This window comes from Artibeus jamaicensis, unplaced genomic scaffold (genome assembly GCF_021234435.1).
Source record: "Artibeus jamaicensis isolate MK-2021 breed Jamaican fruit bat unplaced genomic scaffold, CSHL_Jam_final contig_851, whole genome shotgun sequence".
NCBI classification, from domain to species: Eukaryota; Metazoa; Chordata; class Mammalia; order Chiroptera; family Phyllostomidae; genus Artibeus; species Artibeus jamaicensis.
The window spans coordinates 9,407,562-9,420,310 of NW_026521986.1; the positions used below are offsets into that span (position 1 = coordinate 9,407,562).

A 12,749-nucleotide genomic window follows, 5' to 3' on the forward strand; every position below is an offset into this window, starting at 1 on the left:
ACACCCTGACCTGGGAGAGCTGGCCAAAGAGCCCAAGGATAGTGACATGCTAAACACAAATGCACAGGTCTTTACACAGGGAACCACCGACAGGGCCCCCACCACAGTCGCCATGCATGAGGGCACCGGGCTAGGCAGCAATGGGCTGAAGAATCCGGCCCGCATGCCACTGGAGTCCCCAGCTCGGTCCCCACCATGTGCCCGGGGGCCAGGCTGCATCTGCCCAAGGAGGGGTGGTGGCGGCACTTTTCCTAAACTGCACTGAGCACCCTCTGACCGGCAGTGGCTCTGGTTACTCACAAGCCCCTGACTGAGCCTGGAAGCCATAAAAGGACTGCAATCTTCCCAACCGCATCCGCCATGTCGGGGGGCCTTTCCCCTCTCCTCCAGGCGTCCCTGGGGTACTGTCTCCTTCTAATGCCGATGGCAGGTCTTGCCCGGGAGTCCCCCTGTCCCACTTCCTGCCTTACGTGCCCGGGTCTTCTCATTACTGTCCATTTTAAAGGGTGAACGCTCTGCTCTAACCTGGCGAGTTTTTAAAGTTTCTTTCATGCATGTCTGTGGCTTATAACATTTCTCCCTCAGTCCTCAGGGGAAAGAGGGAGGAACATACAAAGTGACATGTATGTCACAGGACATGGGAACTGGTTGCAATGCTAGCTTTTCTTCAAAGCAATTTACTAAATAAAACCTGTTTTAGGATTGCCTTAAAAATTGTATTTATTTAGAAAACTAAGAATCTCCCCACCCCGAATTTTTTAAGTTAGTAATAAGTAATTTCTAGTCTCTGTATTTTGCTTATTTGTATTTGTGAAATAACCTACCATAAAAACCTGTTACTTGTTTAAGGTAATATACGTTTTTTTAAGTGCTTAAGGCAAGAGTCCATGGAAGTAAAGATTATCTTTATCACTACCGAATTATGCCCTGTTTTGGTTCAGTATGTTGAACAGCACTGGGTTTGCAAAGCTGAGGTTTGGGGGTGGGGGAAACTGGCAGTCCTGGGGAGTCTGGGGTGGACGTTCAGGGGCCTGGAAGGGCCAGTGTGGCCCAGAACGGTCGGGGGCGAGGGGGCTCTCTCCCCGGGGAGAGAAGCTGCCCCACCTCGCTGAGTGCAGGCTGGAGCCTGGGGGTAAGCTGGAGGGAGAAATGACTCTGCAGTGTGTGTGCGGGTCGGGCCTGCTGTGGCACCACACTGGAGCAGCTTGGGGACAGAAGCCGACCTGGCTGGGCCCCTGGGCTGGCCCCTGAGGCTCACCGAGACCATCCTGCCCTCGGAGGGCATGAAGGCGGGCCGGTTGCTGAGGCGCAGCTTGGTCTGCAGCGTGTTGAAGTTGATCTCCAGCTGGCACTTCTCCTGCACCTTGGGCGGCTTGTGCAGGCGCCGGTAGTCGCGGAAGTCCTCCAGCTTCTGCTGCATGGCGTGCATGGTGTTCTCGGGCACCCGGTTCTCCAGCCACGGGATGGTGCGGCGGATCCACTCCAGCAGCTGTGGGGTGAGGGGGTCAGGGTGCGAAGCTGCGGGGAGGCAGGGCCGGCTTCCCTGTCCTCTGAGGTCCCTTCCCACACCGGAGGCGGTGGGAAGGGTCTTTCCTGACAGCACACTTCCCCAGCTACCCCCTGGGCCGTTCCCGGGCCACGAGGCCAGGCCCCAGGGTGTTCCCTCCGAGAACCTGGGCCTCGGGAAACTCAGCCACTAAGCTACGTAAACTGACAGCCAGCATCACAGCCTACTGCTCGGCCGAGGGAACAACCACAGACCTGGTGGGAAGATGGCTCGACTAGAAGCAAGAGACCCTGAGCTCTAGTTCAAGGTCTAGTACCTGGCTGGGCCTCCATTTCCTTGTCTATACCATGGAGGGGGTAACAGTTGCTCCCTGCGGTCCTTCCACCTGACCTTCTAGGATTCTAGGATGTGGTCCCACGTAAAAGTGGCTGGCTTCTGGGGCCCCTGCAGGAAAGAGCCTGGACTGTTTTCCTTGAGTAGGTGATGAAGGAGGCGTGGAAGTGGTGATAGGAAGTATATCAATCACCTGCAAGACGCCAGGCACGTCTCCCGAACTAAATCATCTGAACAATCACGGGAATCCTATGGGGTTAAGTGCTATGATTCCCCACCCTCCCCCCGACAAGGTACAGAGCAGGTAACCAAGGCCCTGGGCGGTCATGTGACTTGCCAAGGTGCCCCAGCTAGAATGGCGAATTAGTGAGCACACCCGGGCACTTGGGCCCCAGAACTCGGGGTCCTACTCTGCTGGATGGCTGACCCACCCAGACACAGGGGCAGAGCTGTGCAGAAAGCTGAGTTCTTTTACAGAAGAAGCAGGTGGAGCCTTTAAGACCCAAATGTAGTCAATGGCAGGACAGCACACCCAGCCCTGTCCCATCCTGTCCCCTGGCTGGGGGTGGGGCGTTGCCCAGCCATGGAGCTAACCTGAGCCAGCACTTATCTGTGCCCAGTTCACACCCTCTCAGACCCAGGTGGACTGCTTTTCTAGTGCAAGGGGAACTCCCAGACCCGCCTACCAGGCTGGAAAGGCCTCTGAGACCCCTCGGCTCACTTGACAAGGGAAAAATCCAAGGCCCAGAGAGGTGAAGGGATTTCCCAGGCTCACTGTTGACGACAGAAAAAGCCGGGAACTTGCTCCCTGAAGCCCACAGACTGGCTCCTGACTCACCCCTCTGCTTTCTGGGAGCGTCAGAGAGGAACCAACACTCCCCTGGGTCAACTGGGGTCCCCTGGGACCAGGAACTGCACCCGGCCTGGGGCTGTGTTCCAGGGACGGATTTAAAGGTACAGGTTTGGGGGCTCCCTTTTCTCCTGGGGTGGGTGACAGGTCCCTGCTGGGGCCAGGGGACCCCAGGGGCACCTACATCACTGGCCAGCTTCTCGTAGTCTTCCATGAGCTGTTCGTTCTCCTGGTTGACGGCCAGCACCTTGCAGATACGGTTGGCTGCTGTCTCCGCCTGGCAAGGAGACAAGGGTCACAGTCAGCCACCCGCAGCAGGAGCACCTGGTACAGATGTACACCAACAAAGCCCCCTTCTACCCCTGCAGCTCACAAGACCTGGAATTTACCACCTCATCCCTCCTCTTTGGCAGCCCAGGCTGGAGGAGAGGTCTTGCTGGGTGAACTAGGTAGGCCCCGAGAGACGGGCCAGAGTCTGAGACCCAACACACGTGTTGGAAAGAAACGGGTCCAATGACTGATGGAATCCAAATGCTCAGGTCAGGTGGGGAGGCGATTTCACGCCCACCCTGGAATTCCAAGTGAAGGCCCTGCATCCCAAGACTCAGGACCGCAATCTGGGTTTGCCAGGACCTTGGAGATGCAGGAATTCAAATCAGGGCGTCCTGGAATGAGTGCTGACTGGAAGCAACGGGGCCTCTCAGGATCCCTGCAGAGTCTCTCAAGGCTCCTAACCCCAAGTTCAAAACACTTTGGAGAAAACGGAGGCACCCACTACTGTGCAAAAGGCAGGACTCGGGGAGGAACCCAGCACGAGCAAGGCTCGGGCACCTCTGGGAAAGCCACGCCATGCCCTGGGAGGTGGGGCTCGGCAGCCAGGGAAACAAAAGGGGATGAAGGGCCACCACACACAGAGGTCCACAGTGTACCCAACACCAGCAGGGGGCAGGCGCTCCTAATCCACGTCACTCGGGGGACTTCTAAATTCAGCTGTGCTCTCCTGCACACCCTAAGCCAACTCCATGGGAGGGGAACTCAAAGCCTTTTGGGGCCTCTGGGGTAGAAAGGGAGACAGCTCAGGGTCCTCTGGGTCAGGCATGAGAGCGGAGACCACCTGTGAGAAGCCAGAAGCACCTTACGGCCCCAGAGAAGTGGGACTCTGCTGATGACAAAGCATGACGAAAGCTTAAGGGTAGAAAGGTGGGACCTCGCAACTGGATGATGAACGAGACAAAATGGGCTCCCGCTGCAGCAAGAAAGACTGAGGCTAGACATAAGGAGGGACTTCCGAGGATAAGGAATGAATTTTAATTGGGAAGAAAGGACTTAAGAAAACAAACACTGTTTTCTGGCAGAACTGTTGAAATAGGACACACGCCCACCAAATCATGTGACTTGTGGGGGACTGCCTGGGGTGCCCATGAGGGGTGGAATGAGACCGTCACGAATGACCTTTCAGGCTCAAAGCTGAGAGACTGCACCCTGCAGGGCAAGGTGTCAGAAAAGGGGGCCCCCAGCAGGAGAACTGCAGGACCGGTCAGAGGGGGAGAGAAGAGTCCTCTGGTCTCAGGAGTGAGGGAAGGAGCCACATCCTCAGGCCCTCACCCCCCGCCCCGCCCCTAACTCGACTCTGTGCCAGAGATGGCATGGCCACTGGGCGCACTGAACTCCCGGATGATTGTCCCTCCTTTGGAGGAACAAGTAACTAGGGGGAACCCCAGAGGTGACAAGGAAGGACGTTCCATCTAGGAGCCTGTCCCAGAAGACGTGGGGCCCAGCAGAGAGCAGAGTCACGGGAACCAGGCTGACCCGCCCCATGAGGCTGGCTAGGGACAGCAATCGGCCTGAAGTCACTTGGGCCACTTCCCTTGAAAGGCCAGGGCAAGGGACCTGAGGGAGGGCAATACTCTCCTCTGTGGACATCCATGTCAGAACATGGGGTAGCCGCAGAGACCCCTGCCCAATGTGCTGGCCGAGCGGGTAAGAATCGGGCGGCAGGGTGGCCACTCGTCACAGGCAAACAGCAACAGCCGCTGTGACGTTTCATGGACGAGACCCAGACCCGCACTAACGTGCTCTCCTGTGGCAGGCAGTCCCGTCACACCCCCCCCCCAACCTCGCCACCTCCTGACTCATCCTGAGATCCTGGGCTCCGGGGTCACTGACTGATTTGTGTGTCCGTTTATCAAACTGGTGGACTGAGAGATGCCTGCGTGGGGGGGAGTTTAGGAGACGTGTCCTATGGGCTTCAGGAGCCTTGCCCCGGTCCTCTGAGCCTGCCAGGGGTCCCGCAGCCAAAGAGGCCTCTTTGGAACCAAGTCTGGGGGAGTTCCCATGAGGGCTTCCTGGGGACTCTTCACAAACACCCAGCCCCTGTCCCCAGCCGGCCCCTGCCCAGGCTGGCCTCACCGGGAGAGACCGGTGGAGAAAAGCCATCATTATAAGCAAGAAATCTGCTTTTGGAAAGAAGGCATGGCCATCATGGATCAAAAAAAGGGCTTTCTTTAGAAAAGAAATGGCCTGTCTGCAAACTCCGTCGGGGTGCCTCCCCACTGAGGGACAGCCAGCTGCCACCAGAAAGCAGGCTGGAGTCCGGATCTGACTTTGGAAACAATGGCAGGCAGCATCTTCAGGACCTTGACCCTCCCTTGCTCTCACTGTTCAATCCCACCCTAACCCCCAGCACGCAGGCGCTCCCTGCTGCTGGGTGTGGGGTTACACCGGCCCCCAAAGGGTCCCTTTATAGAGAAGGGATCAGTCCCCCTCCAGCCCCAGCTCAGGAGGTCAAAGAGACCAGCCTGGGGAGCACAAACTTGGTAAGGCCTCCCAGACATAACTCAAGGGAAAGACAAGAGAGACTGGAGGACGGGATATGGGGCTACCCCCGTCACCCCAGCTTCCTGGTGGTTTCGCTTCTTTCTCCCAGGACCACAGGAGAGGCGCCCAGTCCCACCACATCCTAAAGAGCCCGCTCTAGTTCCGAAGCTCAGAGGCGGCTTGCTCCAGGGGGGAAAGGTCCTTTTCTGAGAGAAGCTCCAAACGGAAGCCACTTCAGTTCTGGCTTCGGGCTACTCACACAGGAGGAGATGGAACCAAGAAGCAGAATGAGACCACCCAGCCCTTTTCGACGGTGACAGACTTCGGGAAATCAGGGGAAAGAGGACAGGCTGTCTGTAAGAACGGCCACACTGGTTTCTTCCCAGTGCCGCAGGGAGAGACCCACAGAAACTTGTGTTCGCTTTTCCATGGTTTATATTTTCGTGGTCCGCCGTAAGCTGTACTATCTCATAACCTAACACAATCACATATTTGGCTTTACATTCCAGCTGTTTTTGTAAAGATACAGACTGTGTTGTTCCCGGAGTCCGCAAAGATCCCAAACAACAGGCTCAGCTGTGCTGAGCCAAAGCGCTCTGGAGACCGGCTACACTGCTCAACAGCATCACCTTGGCCCTTGGCAGGCACAGGGAGAGGCTGGAGGGGAACTGTCCTCAGTGAAGGTGGCGCCGAACAACGCGGTTGAATGCCACACGGCGGCACTGCCACCACGACCCCCAGATGCACAGGAATGCCACAGAGACCTCGTCTGCAACCAATACTTCCCCAAATCTAGCTCACCGCCTGCTTCCCGCCTCCCACGTCAGCACTCAACCCTGGCGTCCCTGCCAGTGAGCCCCCTAGACCAAGGCGAGCTGACCCCACCGCTGCGCAACCCTGGCTCCCCCAGCACTTCCTCTACCAGGCAGTCAGATGAGACCCAGACCAGTGCTCACTGGCTCTACTCTTGCAGGCAATCCTCTGTCACACCTCGGAGCGTCTGCACACGCGTCACTGCCTTCCTCAACAGCACTGGCTGCCCTTGCCTACCCTCCCTGAGCCTTTGACTTGTGGACTCCTATTCTACCCCTAAGACCCTCAAGTTCAAGTGTTTCCTGCTCAAGACAGTCTCACATCCTGCGGCCCTGCACCTGTACCTGCCCCACTCAGGTCTGTGGCAGAGCACAGCTCTGGTTAGATGGCAGCTACCCTCGACATCTTTTTTGCCCTTAAGACACTTTGTTTGTTTGTTTGTTTGTTTGTTTAAGAAAGAGAGGAAGGGCGGGAAGAAGAAACATCAATGTGTGGTTGCCTCTCGTACCCCCCTACTGGGGACCTGGCCTGCAACCCAGGCATGTGCCCTGACTGGGAATCACCGTTGGTTCACAGGTCGGCACTGAATCCACTGAGCCACACCAGCCAGGGCTCAACATCTCTTATTAAGGGTTCTCCTGGATGGACCATGAATTCCTTGAGGGCAGTTGAGGATTCCTTCCCCTCAGCAGATTCACAATAGTGACTAAAGCGACTGACAAGCAAACAGCACCATCTCCTCCTAAAACCACCCAGAAATGCCCACAGCAGATTCACTTCTTGCCTTAAAGTGTGGTCTCTCAGAAACAGTCCCCCCTAGAGCATGACCATGAACTTTAAAAGCTTCGCAAACTGCAAAAACACACTCCACAGGTACCTTACAGCGGGGAGGAAACAAGGTGGGAAAGGATCGGAACCAAAACCAACGGGCCAAACGCGTCCTCATCAGACTGTGAACACCAATCACACACATCTGCACACCACTCGCCTGGGTGGGTACACGGACTGCTACACGTGCACACACGTGCACACGTATGCCAGGCTCTGCTGCCTTTCTAGTCCTACCGTCCAAGGCTTGACCAGAGAAAGCCGATGGAAGGGGCGGGGGCGGGGGTGCGGCACTGGGCGTGGGTTTCGGAAGCCCTCCCCTCAGTGGCTCCACTCGGGGAGACGGCCAAGACTAGAAGAGCGCTGAGTCTGAAAGAACCCCCTTCCTCCACGGGAGGGGGGAAGACCCCCCCCGCCCATGGCCGCTTAGTTCTAACAGTTGCCTGAATCCTTAGAAGTGGTTACAGGCAACTCTGGGTGAGGCCCCTGACCCAGGACATGAGAGGAACCCCCCAACCCCAACCCCCCACTCCCCCCCCCCAGCTGGTGACCTTGTCCTCAGAGGTGGACGAAAAGCGCGTGAAATGGCTGCAACAGGGATGAGTGAGAGGGAGGAGGGCATGGGTATGAGATTCGGGAGGGAGAAAAGCAGGCTGCTACACGCACGCACACGCACACACACACACGTGCACACACACCCCCTTCCGAGCACTGCCATCAGCCAGGACACAGGGGAGGCTTCAGAGACAGGGAAGGCCAGTGTCAACAGGCATGGAGCCCGGGACGGAGCCCCTGAAGGAGGAGAAAGAGCAAGGGGGACTGGAAAGAGGGGAAGCCACAGCTGAGAGCTCGGCCCAGCCACGGACTCGGGCGACCAGACTGTCTGTGGTTATCGGGGCTGGGAGCCCACGAAGGCAATAGATCAGTGTCGCCCACATCCTGGCTGAGGGTCGGGGGTAAAAGGGCGGGGAGAAATTGACGAGAGGGAGCAGCAACAGCAGAGGTGGGACGAAGAGGAAGCAAGAGGCAGGCCAGAGAAGAGGCTGAAAGGGGCTGGAAGGAGCTGGGCGTCCTGGGAGGGCCGGGACACCATCAGGGAGCCTCCGTCTCGGTCAGCGCCCGAGAGGCCTGGGAGGAAGGGGGGAGGGCTGTGGGTGCCCAGCCAGGCCCGGAGCAGGGCGGCCACTAGCCCAGGTGGCCAGTGCCTTTGTGTAATTTTTCAAAGGCACCTCTTCCTGAAGGTGCTCCACTGGAAGAAGGTCGCCTTGATTACATAAGAAGACCCTGCTGCTGCCGCACGCAGGAGTTCGGGGATGCACATTGACACCTGCACTGTCTCCGCGTGCACAGGGCACCCTGGTGTAATAAGGTGCAGCTGGTGCCACGGCCCAGTCGGGCCTGGGTGGGCAGGGCAGGCAGGGCTCTGAGCCTCGGGCCCAGACCCCAGGGAGAGGGCAGGACGACTCCGCTCTGCCCGGGCTAAAGGGCTATTTAAGAGGACGGCCTTGCCTCCGTGGGGAGGAGGGAGACAGAAGGGTGACAGGGCCTGGGTATTTACAGGACTACTCAGGAACCACGGCCAAAAGCTGTGCTGCTTGGGGTAGGTGGGGCTCTTATCCCGGGAAGGAGCTGGAACCACAGCTTCCTTCGGGTTTGTGACGTCCACCAGGCTGGGGGGCAGGGAGGCAGGGGGCCATCCAGAGGGTCCGGTCCTCTGGCACCTTCGAGTGTCCTGGCCGAGGCTCAGAGAGTACCCTGCCCCCAGAGGAGGAGGCTTCTCTACTCGCCCCTTTCACTCGAGGCTGCGTATCCGGGGAGGAGGAAGAGGTGGGCAGGGAGAGCGGGCGAGGCCAAGGGGAGCTCACCTTCTGCGCACCGAGAAGGCGCGGCAGTGACGTGACCGCTAGGTCACATGGCCTTCCCGTCCCGCCTTAGCGTGCCTACACATCTGCACAGAGAAGGAGAACAGGTTGAGAGGAGAAGTGGGCGGCAGCAGCGCAGAATAAACCACCACGGCCACAGTGGACAGAAAGAACACCAGACGGACAGACAGAAACGAGGGAATGGGCGGAAAGGGAAAAATGAGCCGGTGGGAGGAGAAAGGGGGTGGGGTGGGAGAAAGCACAGGCTGAGACGAGGGAGGCGGAGCGAGCGTGGGGGAAGACCGGGCCGAGGGCGGCCGTGGGGAGAGCGCCCCCAGCAGGCGCGTCAGGACGGGTCACTCGGAGGCCACGCTGAGGATGAGAAATTTGCCTGAGCACAGGGCAGGTCCACGGCCGAAGCCATGAAGGCCGAGCCCGGGGTCCCGTGTCCGTGGCAACCTGGGTGTGGTGCTGCAGGGGTCCTGCCTGTGAGGGACCCCAGAAGAGGGGCTTCTGCTGCCTGCACTAACCATCGGAGAACATGCAACCCTCCGACGTCTGCAGAGTGGATGCTGCTCTGTGGTTGTGCTGCCCCCGCCCAGTGCAGAACTGACACAACCCTAACCCCAGCCTCCCCGAGCAAAACTGGGCCGGGACACTTCAAAGGGCCCATAGCCGCGCAGCTCTGCCCTTCCTCACTCCCAGGGGCTGCGCTCATGTCCAGGAACACAGAGCAGAGTGACCCGCATGGGGCTCCAGGGCAGGATTCAGGAGAAAGCATCGAAGCCCAATGGGGCCGCACATACACCTGCTACGACGTGTCCCTGAGCGGGAGAAGCAGGGGCTTCCTGACACCTTCGCAAAATCGGTCACTGAAAACAGGAGACAGCTCCCCAGGTCCGCCTCCCGGGCAGTCCCACTGCCCTGATAAAGCCTGTAGCTCCACAGAGGTGGGCCCAGGGGGATGCTGCCCACTGCGCCCCCAAAGCCACCCCTGGCTGATTCTACCCGTGCAGCCCTTCCTGCTGAAGACAGCTGTCTGGGTCCTGGAAGGTGAGCTCTTGCCCTGTCTTCTTGGAGAGAGCAGAGGAAGATGAGAGAAAGACCGGAGATGTGGGTGGGAGAGGGCTGAGCAAGAACACGCCACGTGGGCGCCAGGGGCTAACTCTACCAAAGAGATGGACCATCCAGACCCTGTCACCAGGGGGAGGTGAGGGGCGGGCAGGAGGGCATGGTTTCCGGTCTGGCATGAGGTGTGCGGGGCGAGGAAGGAGCAGGGGCCCCCGGTACCTTCTGGGCGCCAGAGAAGGCATGGTAGAAGCTGGACACGTAGGTCATGATGGCTTTCTCATCCGGTCGGGCGGTGCCAACGATGTCTGTCAAGAAAAACGCGGAGTTAAAGGCAGCCGGTGAACACACCAGACGCTGCTCCAAGGACCACCTGGTCTTTGTGCCAACACTGGGCCCAACCGAACCAGCTTCTGCAGTAACTTCCACTTGACAGGAACAAGGAAGGCAGAGGCCTGGAATGGTGCCCCGAGGAAGCAGCCAGACAGACCCAGAACAAGACACATTCACTGGGACAGCTGGCCCAGTTACTGCGACAAGTTCGACGTTGGAAATAAAAAGGGCAGGAGAAATACAATCATTAAATGCCACATGCAGACCTCGGCCGGACAGTGGGTATATCAAGGACTCACGGTCCATTTGCAAGGTGTGAACACCGCTTTATGGCTGCCTAAGAAAATATTCGTGCTTTAAAGACACATAGTCTGAAGTATGTAGCAGTGAAATGCTGAAATGTCTGGAATTCGCTTTAAAACATTTCAACAAAGGAAAGGAAAAAATGAGAGAAAAATCTCAGTCGTTGCGGTAAGTGGATGACGGTGGCAGGGAAGTCCATCACTCTGCTCGCTCTGCTTGGGTATCTGTTTGGAAACACCCCCCGCCCAGACAGATACCGCCCCAAACGATTGCATCTCCCATCCAGTCCCCAAAGGGGCAGCTCGTCTTTCCAAAGAGTCATTTGCTTTTCCATAAGCGCCCGGTCTTCCCCCACCATCCCTCACGAAGTTGCGTGTGCACACAGACCAGCCCCTCGGTTACTCCTCACGGCAGACACCCGTGCGGGGGCGATGCCCATGTTAGTAAATGTGTTGGCTTCTCTCTTGTCAGTCTGATTTTGTCAGCCTAGCGGATGGGGCCCCCGCTGGAGAACTTAGGGGGAAGGTTTTCTTCCCGCTCCTACAACAAAAGAACCCGTGTTCCATGCCGGCACCCGCTACCCGACTCCAAGACAAAGGGGAGACCCACCTGCAGATGTTCGGGGAGGAAAGCGCTCCCCAAGCCCTTCTCAGCACCAGCTCTCACTGCTCCCTCCAAACCCCCGGGAACCACGGAACCCCTGGCAGGCAGGGGACCCCAACCTCCCAACGAGGTCCCCCAGACAGGCTTCTCCCTTCCCACCTCAGGCCGCTGGGTGGCTGGTGGGAGAGGAATTAGAGCCCAGAAGGCAAACCTCACCTTCAGCATCCAGCATCTTGGGGATGTCCAGGTACTTCTCCGCCACATCGAAGGCCGTGTTCAGGTTCGTGAGAGGGTCGTCCTAGAGGGAGGCGGGGAGTGCGGGGTTAGAGTGGGGGTTGTGACGAGACACCGGCCTCCCCCGTCTGGGCGATTGCCAGATTTTAGGGGCAGAGGGACTGCTACCGCCGTTCCTGGGCAGGCCTGCGGCAGCCAGCGCCACCGGATGCAGACAGCTGGCCTCGCTGCCAGGGCTCACTGGCCGAGGAGTTAAAATGCCACCTCTCCTCCTGTCAGAAAAATGGGGCCGACGGGATGAAAAACACTGGCTTGTAGCCCAAGAAAGAACGGCTAGGAAGTGACTGTGAGAGCAGGCCACTGGCCTGGGAGCCGTCCGTCTTGGCCTCTGGCCTCAGCTCTGCCACCAGGGAGCGGGACTGACCTCGGCTTCCCCACCTGTTACTGAAGAGTTGGCCTAGGCGTCCTCAAACCGCTCTGGGGCTCCCAGCCCATACAATCCTGGGGCTCCCACAAGCCTCCTTGTGACTATTCTGATTTCTGCAACTTTCTCAAGGAAACCTATTTGGTGCTGGCGAGGATGTGGGGGAGGGACTGGAACCCTGGCGCACTGCTGGCGGGACAGCAAGCTGGTGCAGCCGCCTGAAAACAGGTTCTCCAAAAAGCAAACGCAGAAGCACCACCCGACTCGGTTTCACAAGACGAGAAGAGCTCTGGTGGCGGACGGCGGCAACAGTCACACACCAGCGTGGCAGGGTGTGCTCGATGCTGCCGTGCTGTGCACTCAAAGGTGGTCGTAACGGTGAATTCTGTGTTATGTGCACTTTACCACAATGAAAACAAAATGTTTGATGTGGGAAATAACCCACAACTCAGTGTGGAGAGATCCTGGTGGGACCTCCCACTCTATGCTCGGTTCCCCCGAATAATCTAAAGCAAGCTGGTTTTGTCATCCTGGGACTCAGTTTCCCTGTGTGCTCAGGTGGGACTTGCAGGACATGAAAAAGTCGATGCATCCATTCGGGATGCTTTCAGGAAGAAATCGTTCAAAATAGAGAAGGTGGAACCCTTTCGGGAAAGTCTCCAACAGCTTCCAGAGTGATAAAAAGTGCTGCCAAGAAGTGAAGGTCATTTCTGTCCACGGCCTTGAGAGTCCTCAGGCCAAAGTGCCTGCCCGCACGCCCCGCCCGCCCCCCGG

General features: G+C 58.1%; 1 protein-coding gene across 4 annotated transcripts in view; it reads right to left on the reverse strand.

The window, feature by feature from the left end:
* The window catches only part of ACTN1 (actinin alpha 1), an 86,747-nt gene that overhangs the window by 11,410 nt on the left and 62,588 nt on the right, over positions 1-12,749 (reverse strand). For all 4 annotated transcript variants that reach the window (XM_037158637.2, XM_037158639.2, XM_037158636.2 and 1 more), the window contains 4 exons: positions 11,534-11,615; positions 10,301-10,386; positions 2,875-2,967; positions 1,259-1,489 (listed from right to left, as the gene is read on the reverse strand). In XM_037158637.2, the coding sequence (XP_037014532.2) occupies positions 1,259-1,489; positions 2,875-2,967; positions 10,301-10,386; positions 11,534-11,615 (492 nt within the window). The remainder of the gene's footprint in view (positions 1-1,258; positions 1,490-2,874; positions 2,968-10,300; positions 10,387-11,533; positions 11,616-12,749) is intronic.